Below are 12,640 nucleotides of genomic sequence, written 5' to 3'. Positions count from 1 at the left end.
ATCCAAAGATCATGGACTCACAGAGTTAGGAAATCACGGAATGAGAGAACCACAGAATCTCAGTATCACAGAATGACACAATGGTTCAGGTTGGAAGGGACCACAGTGGGTCATCTGGTCCCCACTCTTTGCTCAAACAGGGCCTTTCCAGAGCACACGGCACAGGATTGTGTCCAGACAGGTCTGGAATATCCCCAGTGAGGAGACTCCACACCCTTTCTGGTCTCTGCTCGGTGCTCGGTCACTGCACAGCAAAGAAGTTCTTCCTCGTGTTCAGGTGGAACTTCCTGGCCATCAGTTCCTGCCCATTCCTCTTGTGCCATTGCTGGGCCCCCCAAGCAGAGCCTGCTCCATCCTCTGCCCCCCTCCCTGCAGACCCTACAGGGTCCCCTCTCAGTGTCTCTTCTCAAGTGCCTCTTCCTGGTCACTGAAATGCTCCATCCCTTCAGCATCTTTGTCTCCCTCCACTGGAGCTGCTCCAGGAGCTCCATGTCCCTCCCGTCCTGAGGAGCCGCCCACAGCTGGACACTGCACTGGACACATCCCTGTGGCTGCTCTTCTGGCTGATGACTAAAAGAGGAGAAGGTAAAAATCCATCTGTTTCAGATTCCCACTACTGGGATCACCCTATTTTCCCCACCAAACCCCAGCTTTCTGATAACAGATAACAGCTGACTGATAACAGAAGTTATCAGTCTTCTTCCCACTTGGCACAGCCCACGATTATCCTGGGAATCCCCCTGAGGGACCCCCACACCGGCCTGAGGGCCCCGCGCCCTGTCAGCGCTAGGTGGTAGCAGAGCATCGAGATGAGGAGGGAAAACAGGCGGCGTTTTCCTGACAAAAGGCTGAAAATCCCGCCTGGAGATGTGCGGGCTCCTGCGGAACGCAGGGAGAGCGGAGAGGGGGGGTGCTGGGAGGGAGCAGGGCAGGGGATGAGGGTGTTTGAGGGAAGAGGATGAGGAGAGGGAAGGGCTTCGGGGGGTCTGAGGGATGTTGCGTTTGCACAGTGCTGGGAGGGTGGGAGGGAACAGGTGAGAGTTTCAAGGAGAAAGGTTCAAACTGGGTGTAAGGAGGGACCTTTTCATCACCAGACCAGCCGAGGGGATCTCAGGAAAAGGTTCTTCCCCCAGAGGGTGGTCGGGCACTGAACAGGCTCCTCAGGGCAGTGGGCACGGCCCCAAGGCTGCCAGAGCTCAAGGAGCATTTGGACAACAGGGCAAGAGTGGGATTGTTGGGGTGTCCTGTGCAGACCCAGGGGTTGGACTGGGTGATCCTTGTGGGTCCCTTCCAACTCAGGACATTCCATGATTCTCTAAGTGTCAGAGTGTGTTGCCTGAAGTTGTGTCATCTCCTCCTTTGGAGGATCTGAAGCCCCTCAGCCACCTGGGACCTCCTGGGGTCCCTTCCAAATTCTTATAAAATGAGCTTGGAATTCTCCCATGAATCTCCAGTGGCTTCTAGAGCCCACATCAGCTTTAACATCTACAGCTTCCGGAGGCAGGGAATTCCAAAGCTGAATTACATCCCATGTGGGGAACTACCTGCTTTTGTTTGGTTTTTGCTGTGAGCCAGAGCCTTGCTGGTGCCACCAGCTCCCAAATCTCCTCACTGGTGGTGTCCTGGTCAGTCTCTGGATTTTGGTGGATGAGGAACCTGGGAGATGAAACAACAGGGCTGCAGAGGGGGAGAGAACAGGCAGCGAGGAAAAACAGGCCTCCAAAATTAAAAAAAAACACCAAATGATAGATAAAACTGAAGGGAGATGCTGGAAATGGCCACGGGAGCTGGTCTTGGGATTTGTGGGCTGGTAAAAAGCTTTCCCTGGAAACCTCTGGGTCTGTGGGCTGACATGAGGATTTTTGGGATCACAGTCAGGACTGGTGTGTGCCTGGGGACTGAAGGGCCAGCAGGGGTTTCAGGGAGGGGAAAGGGAAAGGGAAAAGGGCACACGGTCCTGTGTCCATGATCATCTCGCCTTCCTCCCCTCCCTGGGTGGCTTTGGCACCATCCCACCAGATCCTGGCATGGAACAGGTTGAAAATAGGATTTAAACCGTCTGCTCCCACTGCAACCTCCTGCCTCCAGGGCTTTTTTGGAGAGCTTGAACTGAGTTTCCTTCCTCCAGGATGTGCTGGGAGTGCCCTGCAGTGCCTGCACCTGCCTGTGCCTGTGGTTTGGCCTCCCCGGGGGTCTCCCGAGCGTCCCGTGCCAACCAGCAGTTTATGCCGTGGTTTGGAAAGGGGTTGTGTTGGGATATGGGCTGTTCCAAAGCATCTCCCCAGCCCTGCATCTGCTGCCATCACCTTCCCAGACCTATTCCAGCAGCTGCTGTGCCTCAGGGGACATTCCAGGTGCACTCGGGGGTTGTCTGTGTGTCTGGCCGTCGGAATTACAGCAATTCCTGCCCCTGAGTTGTCTGATGGAGCACATTCCACATGGAACTCAGCTGCAGGATGTTTTTGGGGATGGCATGGAGCATGGGAAAGGCAGGATACCTGTGTGAGGTGCACAATAATTTACTTTATTGTTATTATTTTATTTTTATTTTTAATTTATTTTTTGTTTTTATTTTTAATTTAATTTATTTTTATTTAAAGTTTTTTATTTTATTTTTATTTAATTTTTGTTTTATTTTTAATTTAATTTATTTTTATTTAAAGTTTTATTTTTTATTTTATTTTTATTTAATTCTTTGTTTTATTTTTTAATTTTTATTTTATTTAGTAATTTATTTTTGTTTTTATTTATTTTTTTATTTTAATTTTTATTTTATTTGGTAATTTATTTTTATTTTATTTTTTATTACTTTTTTATTTTTATTTTTTAATTTATTTTTTGTTTTATTTTTATTTTACATTTAATTTAATTTATTTTTATTTAAAGTTTTATTTTTTATTTTATTTTTATTTAATTTTTTGTTTTACTTTTTAATTTTTATTTTATTTAGTAATTTATTTTTGTTTTTATTTATTTTTTTATTTTTATTTTTATTTTACTTGGCAATTTATTTTTATTTTATTTTTTATTACTTTTTAATTTTTATTTTTTAATTTATTTTTTGTTTTATTTTTATTTTTACATTTAATTTAATTTAATTTATTTTTATTTTAAGTTTTATTTTTTATTTTATTTTTATTTAATTTTTTTATTTTTTAATTTTTATTTTATTTAGTAATTTATTTTTGTTTTTATTTATTTTTTTATTTTAATTTTTATTTTACTTGGTAATTTATTTTTATTTTATTTTTTATTACTTTTTTATTTTTATTTTTTAATTTATTTTTGTTTTATTTTTACGTTTAATTTAATTTATTTTTATTTTAAGTTTTATTTTTTATTTTATTTTTTAATTTTTATTTTATTTAGTAATTTTTATTTTATTTAGTAATTTATTTTTATTTTTCTATTTATTTATTTATTTTAATTTAATTTTTATTTTATTTAGTAACTTATTTTTTATTTATTTTTATATCGTTTTTAATTTTAAATTTATTTTTATTTCATTTTTATTTTTATTTTTATTTTTATTTTTATTTTTATTTTTATTTTTTATTTTTTTTATTTTAATTTTATTTAGTAATTTTTTATTTTATGTTTTATTGTTTATTTTTTTATTTATTTTTATTTCACTAAAAATTATTTGTTTTAATTTTATTTAGTAATTAATTTTTACTTTTTTATTTTACATTTTACTTTTCATTTTATTTCTTATTTCCATTGCATTTTTATTTTATTTTTATTTTCAAATTTATTTTCATTTTACAATAAGTTGATGGATCTAAACACGTCAGCAGGGACAAGGTGACAGACTCCAAACCAATTCCCACATCCCTCTGCCTCCCTAAAAACAATCCCTCACACCCTGTGGCTGCCTCCTCATCTCAGCCCTTCCTTACTGAGCCGAGCTTTGCTCTCTGCTCCTTACCAGCTCCACCCACTGATTAAAGCAACTTTTAATCTTGATTTGACTCCTCTCCCTGGCTGCTTTCCCTTTGCCACAAGGTCTCCCTGCTCTTCCACAGCCATCCTTTCATCCATTATCCCTCAGCCACTGCTGAGACTTCCCTCTCCAAATGTCCCCACTTCCCCGGCCGCAGCTCATCTCCCACCTTCCCACAAAGGCTGGACATTCCCAAAAATCCTCACTTCAACCCGACCTGCAGCTCCCATCAGCTCGAGTTACACACATTCCCTTTCCCAGCTTTCTGTCTCTTTAACCCACAAGAGCAATAATTAGGAAAACTTCATTTTGGCTCCAAAGCCGAACTCCAAACGTGCCGTCGCTCCGGGCCGGGAACACCAGGGCACTGCAGGTGGAGTTTTGGGCAGGGATGGGGAGCAAAGCTCCAGCAGGAGGGTGTTGGATTGGGGGGGTTTGCTCCCCACACCTGAGCAGGGCTGTAGCCGGCGGCTCCCATCCCGATCCTGCTCGTGCCGCTGGAATTCAGCCGATTCAGTGGCCTCTGGGCTTCAAAAGGCACCTTCAGCTCTCCAGTCAAAGGCTGTGGCTCATGAGATCCACGGGGCAGGATCTGGGAACGCCGGGCAGGGCTGGGAAATGTGCATCTACGAGGAAGGGCGAGGGCACAACCGCCTCCCTCTGTTCTGGTTTGGCAATTCCTTCCCCGCAGATCTGGAAACGCTACAAAGTTGAGGGAGCAACCACCCGCCCCTGCAGATCAGCAGCCCGGGGGGATGCGGCTTCCAGCAGCTCCCAGGTGATGGAGACTCTCCCTCTGGATTTTATTTCTCTCCATTTCGGATTCTGCCCCACGTTGTGACCTCAGGAATGACGTAAGGTGTGTTTGCTTTGCACACAGTACATTCCACACGATATGTTTCAAGGGTATATGATTTAATTCTGATAAATAGGATCCCACCAGGCCGTTGTGTAGCTCCGCCGTTATTCCAGGGATAATCTCCTTGGCTTGGCACGCCCCGGTTTGTTATTTTACGGCATCGGAACTACAAAAAACTTTATAAATCAGGGAAGGTTTGAGGTTGAAAATGTACAGTGAGCACTTAAGACACATGATCTGCTGCAGCGAAGGCACGCTGATGTCCAGGATTCACCTCCAGGACCCTGGGAGCTGGATGATTCCAGGGAATGTGGTCACTGATGAGAAAGGAAAAGCATTGCTGCAGGGTTACATCCTTTCCTTGAGCAGGTTTTTGCTGTTTGTGGATCAACTGCTGCCTCATGGAGACCAGAAAAAGAGCTGGAACAGCTCCTTAAGAAGCCAAGGAAGCACCCATGGAGCAATCCCTCTACCTTGGTTTCCTGGGAAATAAAAAAAAAAAGGCTTGTGAGGAGAGATTTGGGAATGATGCTGATGAATGTTTTGGATGGGATTTGCCCCATCTCACTTCAATTGCTCAACAATTGGCCCTTCCAAAACAAAATTCATTAGTCAACAGATAATCAACAGATCCTAAAATCCGTGAGATAATTCCCGTCTGCAAGTTCCTAGTTCAGCTGATCCTTTGAGAGGTGACAGCTCAGGCTTACTAGTTCTTAGGCCGTCGTGTTTTTTGAGATGAACTCGTCCTTCCAAGCATCCAGGACAACTGGGAAAAGGAAACACCGAAGTCTGGAAGAGGGAGACTCACTGAGTTGCCTCATCAATGATTTGGAGCAATTTTGGGAACAGTTTCTTCATGGGAAGGGTTGTAAAGCACTGGAACAGTCCCCATCCCTGGAAGTCTTCAAAAACACATGGATGTGGCACCTGGGGACATGGTTTCAGGGTGAACATTGAGGGGGTGCTGGTTGATGGTTGGACTTGATGATCTTGAAGGTCTTTTCCAGCCTTAATGATTCTGGGATTTTGGCATTCCCTCTGGAATGTGAAATGTTGAGGATTCCTGGGCGTGCTGTGACTCTTCCCAGCACCTGGAAAGGTTCAGTTTTATCCCAACTCTCTCACTCTGGGATATGACCAGGCAATGAGTTACAGTTGCTGAGCATTCAATCCCCTTATCCTTAAAAACTGCTATTTGTTGAATTTACTGGGAAATTCCTTAATCCCAGAAAAGAACCCCAGTAACAGCCTGTGATTTACATCCTCCTAAATAACAAGTGCCAGCTCCCCACACGGATCCGTGTGCTGCCATCCAGAGTGTGGGATTTGATTTCCTTCTCACTGACACGATTGAAAAGATGGATTTGCCTTGTTCAACACAAGGGAGAAATTCTGTTTCCAGCCCGACCCTAACTGGGTTTTTCTTGGAGCATTTTCCTTGATTCTCCTTTCTTCCACGCTCTTCCCTTGCCCAGCCTGGTGCTTTCCAGCTGATTTGGCAGGAGCTGGAGGTCACAGCTGAAGGATCGTGTTAGTACTGGTGGCAAAGCACTCAAATTGTAGGGAGGGTGGAATTTCCATAATTCCAGTGGCTGGAAGTCATCCCTCATCTTCCAGAATCCCCTCGGTGCCCACAGAGCCAGAATCAACTCCTGTGATTCCCTGGAAAGCATCACAGAGCGGCTCAGGCTGTGGGATGTGCCCTAAGATTTGTCCAAATGATCCGTAGAAAAGCTCACAGGAGGCCCAGCAGCCCTAGAAAGGACCCAAGCAAGTGTCTTCACAGTCAAAATTCCAAGGGAACACTTCAGAGGTGACACATCCAGAAGGAAAAGAGGATAAGGCACCAGCAACGGGAAACCAGGTCGAGATCCCAACGACCAGCAGCAACATTTTGTTTTCCCACTGCCAGGCAGAGAAGTTTCTGTCCAGCTTGGGTGAAGGACGCTCTGGATCCTCCCTCATTCCGAGTCGGATCCTTGGCTGGATGCAGGAATGTGCCAGGGCTGAGCCTCGAACGCTGGAGATGCTGGAGGGAGGAGAAATAACGTCAGGATCAGATTAACTCAGGCAGAGAATTCACATTCTAAACCTGTTTAGGTGCTCAGCCAATCCTTGGGATTTTGGTGGCATTTAATACCTCAAATACCTTCACAAATCTGGATTATTTCCCTCCGTCATCTCATTATAGAGAAAATCAGCATCAATCAAAACATCTTGACTTTTCCTGCCACTTCCTGGCAATCTGCAGACATTCCCTGGCAAAGCCCAGGTAAAGTTTACCTCGGGAAAAGCCTGGCAGAGTTCACAAAGGTCCTGGAGAGGTCACCGAAGGAGTTAAGATGGGATTTGTCTCTCTCTGATATTAAAAAAAAAATATTACGTAGTTTTGCCTTGCAAATTGCCCCTCATCCAAATGCAATCCCTCAGGGATCGTTTCCTCGGGATTTTTTTACCACAGTGGTGTTTGTAAGTAGTTTGCTTCCCCACTAACCCTTTCCTGATGCACGGAATTCCCTGCCATGCAGAGGGAATTCAGCTGCAGCCGAGGTCGGACACGGCACATCCCGGCAGGCACCAGCTCCCTCCACCTTTCTGGCACCAGTAACAGTCACTGGGTGGCCACATCCCTGCAGGAATTCCCTGTGCTCCCACATCCTCTCTGCCAGCAGCACTTGCAGTTTGGTTCCCAGCAGCTGAGACACTCAAACACCTTCTTCCCATTCCCGTTCCCTCTGGAGCCGAGCGATGCATTCCTGGGAAGCCGCCCCAACCCTGCTGCCGGACCAGCAGAATTCCCTGGACTGACTGGAACAGCCAACACCACATCCAAGGCCCAGAGCCTGCACTTAACTCTGGATGACCTGGCCCTAATCCAGCTCACAACATTCCCACAGCTCTGTCCAGGCGATGGAATTCCAGGATGAGGGTCCTATTTTGTAGGAATCTTGTATGGCTTTAGCACTGGGAGGGACTGTGACCCTCTGGCCTGATCCTGATGCTTTTATGGCCAGGATGTCCCGCTTCCCACATGGAGAAGTCTTTGTGTGTTTTCCTTAGGCCTCATTCATGGAATCATGGAATCATTTAGGTTGGAAAACCGCTCCAAGATCGAGTTTAACTGTTCCCTGAGCACTTCCAAGGCCATCGCTAACCCATGTCCCCAAGTGCCACATCCACAGGGATTTTAAATCCCTCCAGGGATGGGAATCCACCACTGCCCCGGGCAGCTGTGCCAGGTCTGGACAACCCTTTCCATGAAGGAATTGTTCCCAATATCCAATCCTATATCCAATCCAATCTTTCTCATTCCAGTGCTTTCCCCTTCAGCTGTGTTTAGATCCTTTCATCTCCCACAGGAGGATTTGTGATCACTCACTTCCTCCTCATGGAGATCAGCCTATGGACCTGCTAAAAATGCAGGATTCCAGGGAGATCCAGAGGGATGCCGGAGCTTTCCACGTGCTCCATCATCTCCCTTCTAAATGGGATCACCAATAATTACTGGGCAATTGTTGCCTTGTAGGAGCTCTGCTCACTCCACCTCTGTGATCTCTCTGAAAATCCTAACAGGGTCCCATCAGAATCCTATTTTCCGTTGTTCCCTCCAGGTTCTTCATCCCTCTTGCACAACCAAAAACCCTCAGGGGTCACAGATTTTAATCCTTATGGATTAAAGCCATAACGAAGCCCTTAAAACCCACTTGTGAACCAAGAGGACTTTCACCAAAACCTGCACAAGCGTTGGTGCTCCTCAAAGGTACCCAAAAGACTTTCCCAGGGTGCTGCAGACACTGAGGACCTTCGGGAGACAGGGAGAGCTTCCCAAGCCAAGCCCAGATTGAAACAACACAAGATTCTTTGGGATGGTGTCATTCCACCTCCTTATTTTTGGGAGGCATTCCCGAATCAGCTGCTTCCTCAGCTGTTCTCTGCCTGGAGTTCACTGCTCTGTGCTGGAATTTGCTGAGGGCTCTGGTTCCAACCCAACCACACCAGCTCCTCCTGGATTCTCTCCAGGACCTGGCAGAGTCCCTGGACTTTGGATGGAGCCCACGGCCACATCTCTTGCTCTGCCAGGCAGTGTCGGTGAGTTAAACCCGTGTTGGGCCCGTGCCAGTGTTCATTCCAAGATGACAGCTGGGGCAGGTGGGTTTGGGAAGTGCTGGATGTGACATCTCTGGCCATAAATTCTCTTCCAATGCAGCAAATCCCTGTCTGCATTCCCACCATCCCTGTCCTTCCCCCACAGAAACACCCGGCCAGTGTCACCTCCTTCCCTCTGGGCTCTAAATGTAACAGCTCTGCTGGTGACAAGGACAGTGGGATTGCTTCATCCCAAGCACAGACATGGGCTGGGGGATGAAGGGATGGAGGGGATTCCTGAGGACAAGGACCTGGGGGTGATGGTGGATGAAAAGTTCAACAAGCTCCAGCCCAGAACCCCTCCATGTCCTGGGCTCATCCCACACCAGGGGAGGGGGGATTCAGCCCCTCTGCCCCCTCAGGTGAGACCCCCCTGCAGAGCTTCTTCCAGCTCTGGGAACAACAGCAGAGGGATGTGGAGCTGCTGGAGCGAGTCCAGAGGAGGCCCCGGAGATGCTCCGAGGGCTGGAGCCCCTCTGCTCTGGAGCCAGGCTGGGAGAGCTGGGGGGGTTCACCTGGAGAAGAGAGGGATCCAGGGAGCCCTTGGAGCCCCTTCCAGTGCCTAAAGGGGTTCCAGGAGAGCTGGAGAGGGACTTGGGACAAGGGCTGGAGGGACAGGACACAGGGAATGGCCTCCCACTGCCAGAGGGCAGGGAGAGATGGGAGATTGGGAAGGAATTCCTGGCTGGGAGGGTGGGGAGGCCCTGGCACAGGTTGCCCAGAGAAGCTGTGGCTGCCCTTGGATCTCTGGAAGTGTCCAAGGCCAGGTTGGAGCAACCTGGGCTAGTGGGAGGTGTCCATGGCAGGGGCTGGAACAAGATGGTCTTTAAGGTCCCTTCCCACCCAAACCATTCCGTGATTCCACGATCTGGACATTGCCAGGCTCTAGAACAGCCTCCCCATGGGACAGGGCATCTTACTGACATGGAGCTCTGCTCTCCATCCTGGTGACATCTTCAGTCCCTCTCCCACGTGGCTTTGGTCCCGGAGCTCGGACAGGTGCCGGTCGTATCCCGGCATTCCACTGGGAGCTCTGGGCCAGGGCCTTTGCCGCTGCCTCGGGGGGCAGGTTCCCAGCGGAGCGATGGGCAGCCCAGCTGGGACGAGCCGGCGGCTTTGGAAGACACTCAGGATCTGCAGGGAGCCATGTCTGGGAAGAGAAGACAGCATCAACATCCCGACAGCTTCAGAGGGACTGGAAAGCTTGGAACCCACTGAGAACTTCCACAAATTCTACACATTCTATACATTTTATCCCTGGATGATACGAGCACTTGCAGTGGCCTGTGCTGTGGGATAAAGTTTACCTTGAGGACAAAAGGACCTCACTAGAAAGTGATGCCAGTAAAGCTGAACCCACATTAATTAATTAATTATTTCTCCACAGCAATTCAGATGTTAATTCCCCAATTTCAACCCCCCCCTTCCCCATGCACGTGGCTGTGTCTGATCCCAGCCTCGCTTCTCGCTTGGTGTTTGGAAGTGTCTCAGTGTAAAGGATGAAATCTACTTGAACAGAAGATCAAAATTCAATTAATAATAATAATAATAATAATAATAATAATAATAATAATAATAATAATAATATCTTAATATCACAGCTTATTCCTTGAGGAAGATCCCCAAAGATTCAAAAAAACCCACAGGTTATTCTGACCAACAACTTGGGTTTTTCAGACTTATTTGGTAAGAATAGTGAACAAACATTACCGTGTTGAGTAAATAAAATTGAAAACAGGGTTTGCAGAAGATAAATGTACATTGGGCAGGACCACGTGTGGGTGCTGGGAGCCCTGGATCTTCATCTCCTGCCCATTATAAATATGATTTTTACTCCAAACATCAATTCTCTCCCCACTGCAGAGACACGAGGGGGTTCCTGTGCATCCCTAGGAAGGAACGTGGCCCTAATTCATTCACAGCCCTAATTAACTTAACCCATCGCAATTTACTGTTCCTTGTAATTGAGCTACTTTACTTTAATTTATTCTAAATGAAGTGGTCGCACTCTGTGCTTTCCACTAATAAACTCCAAAACCTCCCAGGTTTTCCAGGGGAGAACTGATTCACCCCATGCAAATGTGGAGCCGGTGGATGCAATTCCAGGACTTGGGTCATCACCTTCATTAGGTGTTTTTATTCCACTTTGCTGTGTTGTTGCCTCCTGAGCCGGGAGCTCCCTCTAATAACCCTTTTTTCCATCTTTATTATTGGCTGTAATTCACTTTATTCTCACCTACTTTCTGCACTTGAATCACTGATCTATTCAAGGGCTGCCTTTTAATTTGACTTGATGTTTGCCTGCCTTGGGCACTTATTCTTTCATCATGGTCTCTTTTTTTTTCTTCTAAGGATTTACTGAAAGATTTGCACATTAAGCCTCTTTATTTGGAGTTGATTAAATAAGAGCCTTTTCAAAGGTCTTCATTTCAGCAAGGTTTTCCAATGCTGCTTTAATAACAAATGGAAATTAATTTTGCATTATTCCTGGTGAATTATATTTATATATATATTTATTTTCTTTTTCTGTGCACCAGCCTGGTGTAACCTCAGCTTTATTGTCTCGTCGTGCTGCTGCCATTAAAGGAGGTTTTGTGTGAGAATAAAAAACACAGCTCTTCTACTGGAACGTGGACAACTCTAAAACCAGGAGGAACAGAAGCCTTTGGAATTCCAGTAAAGGTGCTTGTGCCTTCCTGCTCAGGTTCATTAACTTTGAAGAGCAATAACTTTGGTAAAATCTGGGGGGGGAAGAATCAAATTAACTTATTTTAGGCCTGAACTGAGATTTTTTTTCTCTTCGGGACTGACAATAAAACAGCTTTAAATGTGAAAGGGGGAGATGTGGTGGGATGAATCCGTGGAGGGATGCTCGGATCAGAGGGAACCATTGGAGAGTGGAAACTGTAAGACAAGGGCTGAATAATTATAACCATCATTATTTATATCATTTAACAGCAAGTGAAAGCTTTTCCTTGCAAACAGGCCGTATTTGGGTCGGGAGGAGCCTCCCCATCCCTGCAGACAATGCCTGTCTTTTATGCAAAACCTCCAACCCCTTCCCAGGCTTTCGTGGAAAAACACATTCCCAGGTCTGCTTCCCGAAAGCCCCCGAGCACGTCCCTCTTCCGGCACTTATTCGTTGCCGCATCCACAAAAAAACCCCAACCCCATGGAGTTTTCTGGAAGCTGAACTTCCCGAGGCTCCTCTGATGGAGGGGATGCCCTATTTTTCCAGCCCGGAGCACAAAGAAGCCTCAGTGCCAGACCTTCGCTGGGGCTCAGCTCGGCGACAACCGAGCGACAAACCGGGGCTGTGGGCAAAGCAGGGAAGCTTTGGGAAGGGATTCGTCCCGAGGGAATTGTGCCAGGGCTTTGTGGAAAGCGTGGAAATGGAGCCTGAGCGGAGGGAGGGAGGGGCAGGGAACCAGGAAGGGACAGTCGCTGCCCCTTCCCCACCCGCGGCAGGTCCCCCTTGATGATTTATAAATATCCATTTATAAACAGTTTTCCTCCATTTCCTCTTGGATTTAATGTTTGATTGGACTTTCTGGCTCTGGACCTGCAGCCGGGCTGGGATGAGGGAGGAGGGAACACCAGGCACCTGCTGCTCTTGGCTGCTTTAGGGATGGGTGTGTTGGGGGGGGGATCCTGCTCCTCTACAGGAGAAACGGGGCTTTCTGAGTCTT

The 12,640-nt window shown here is 46.6% G+C and overlaps 1 protein-coding gene and 1 long non-coding RNA gene across 2 annotated transcripts in view; both read right to left on the bottom strand.

Moving 5' to 3' along the window:
* Positions 1–340: 340 nt before the first annotated feature.
* LOC120323644 lies at positions 341–5,751 on the bottom strand. Its single transcript, XR_005564303.1, has 3 exons — positions 4,392–5,751; positions 1,545–1,656; positions 341–570 (listed from the first exon to the last, which is right to left on the bottom strand). It is a non-coding gene; the product is annotated as an uncharacterized LOC120323644 (long non-coding RNA).
* Positions 5,752–6,672: 921 nt separating this feature from the next.
* The window catches only part of FBXO16 (F-box protein 16), a 31,920-nt gene continuing 25,952 nt past the window's right edge, over positions 6,673–12,640 (bottom strand). The window contains 2 exon segments of the mRNA XM_027733475.2: positions 6,673–6,834; positions 9,876–10,101. Of these exon segments, the coding sequence (XP_027589276.2) occupies positions 6,767–6,834; positions 9,876–10,101 (294 nt within the window). The 3' untranslated portion in view covers positions 6,673–6,766.

The sequence above is a fragment of the Pipra filicauda genome, unplaced genomic scaffold (genome assembly GCF_003945595.2).
Source record: "Pipra filicauda isolate LSUMZ 115617 unplaced genomic scaffold, ASM394559v2 scaffold307_size998922_pilon, whole genome shotgun sequence".
Classification (NCBI taxonomy): Eukaryota; Metazoa; Chordata; class Aves; order Passeriformes; family Pipridae; genus Pipra; species Pipra filicauda.
The sequence above is the reverse complement of the archived record's forward strand: the minus strand, read 5'-3'. Positions and strand labels throughout refer to the sequence as shown.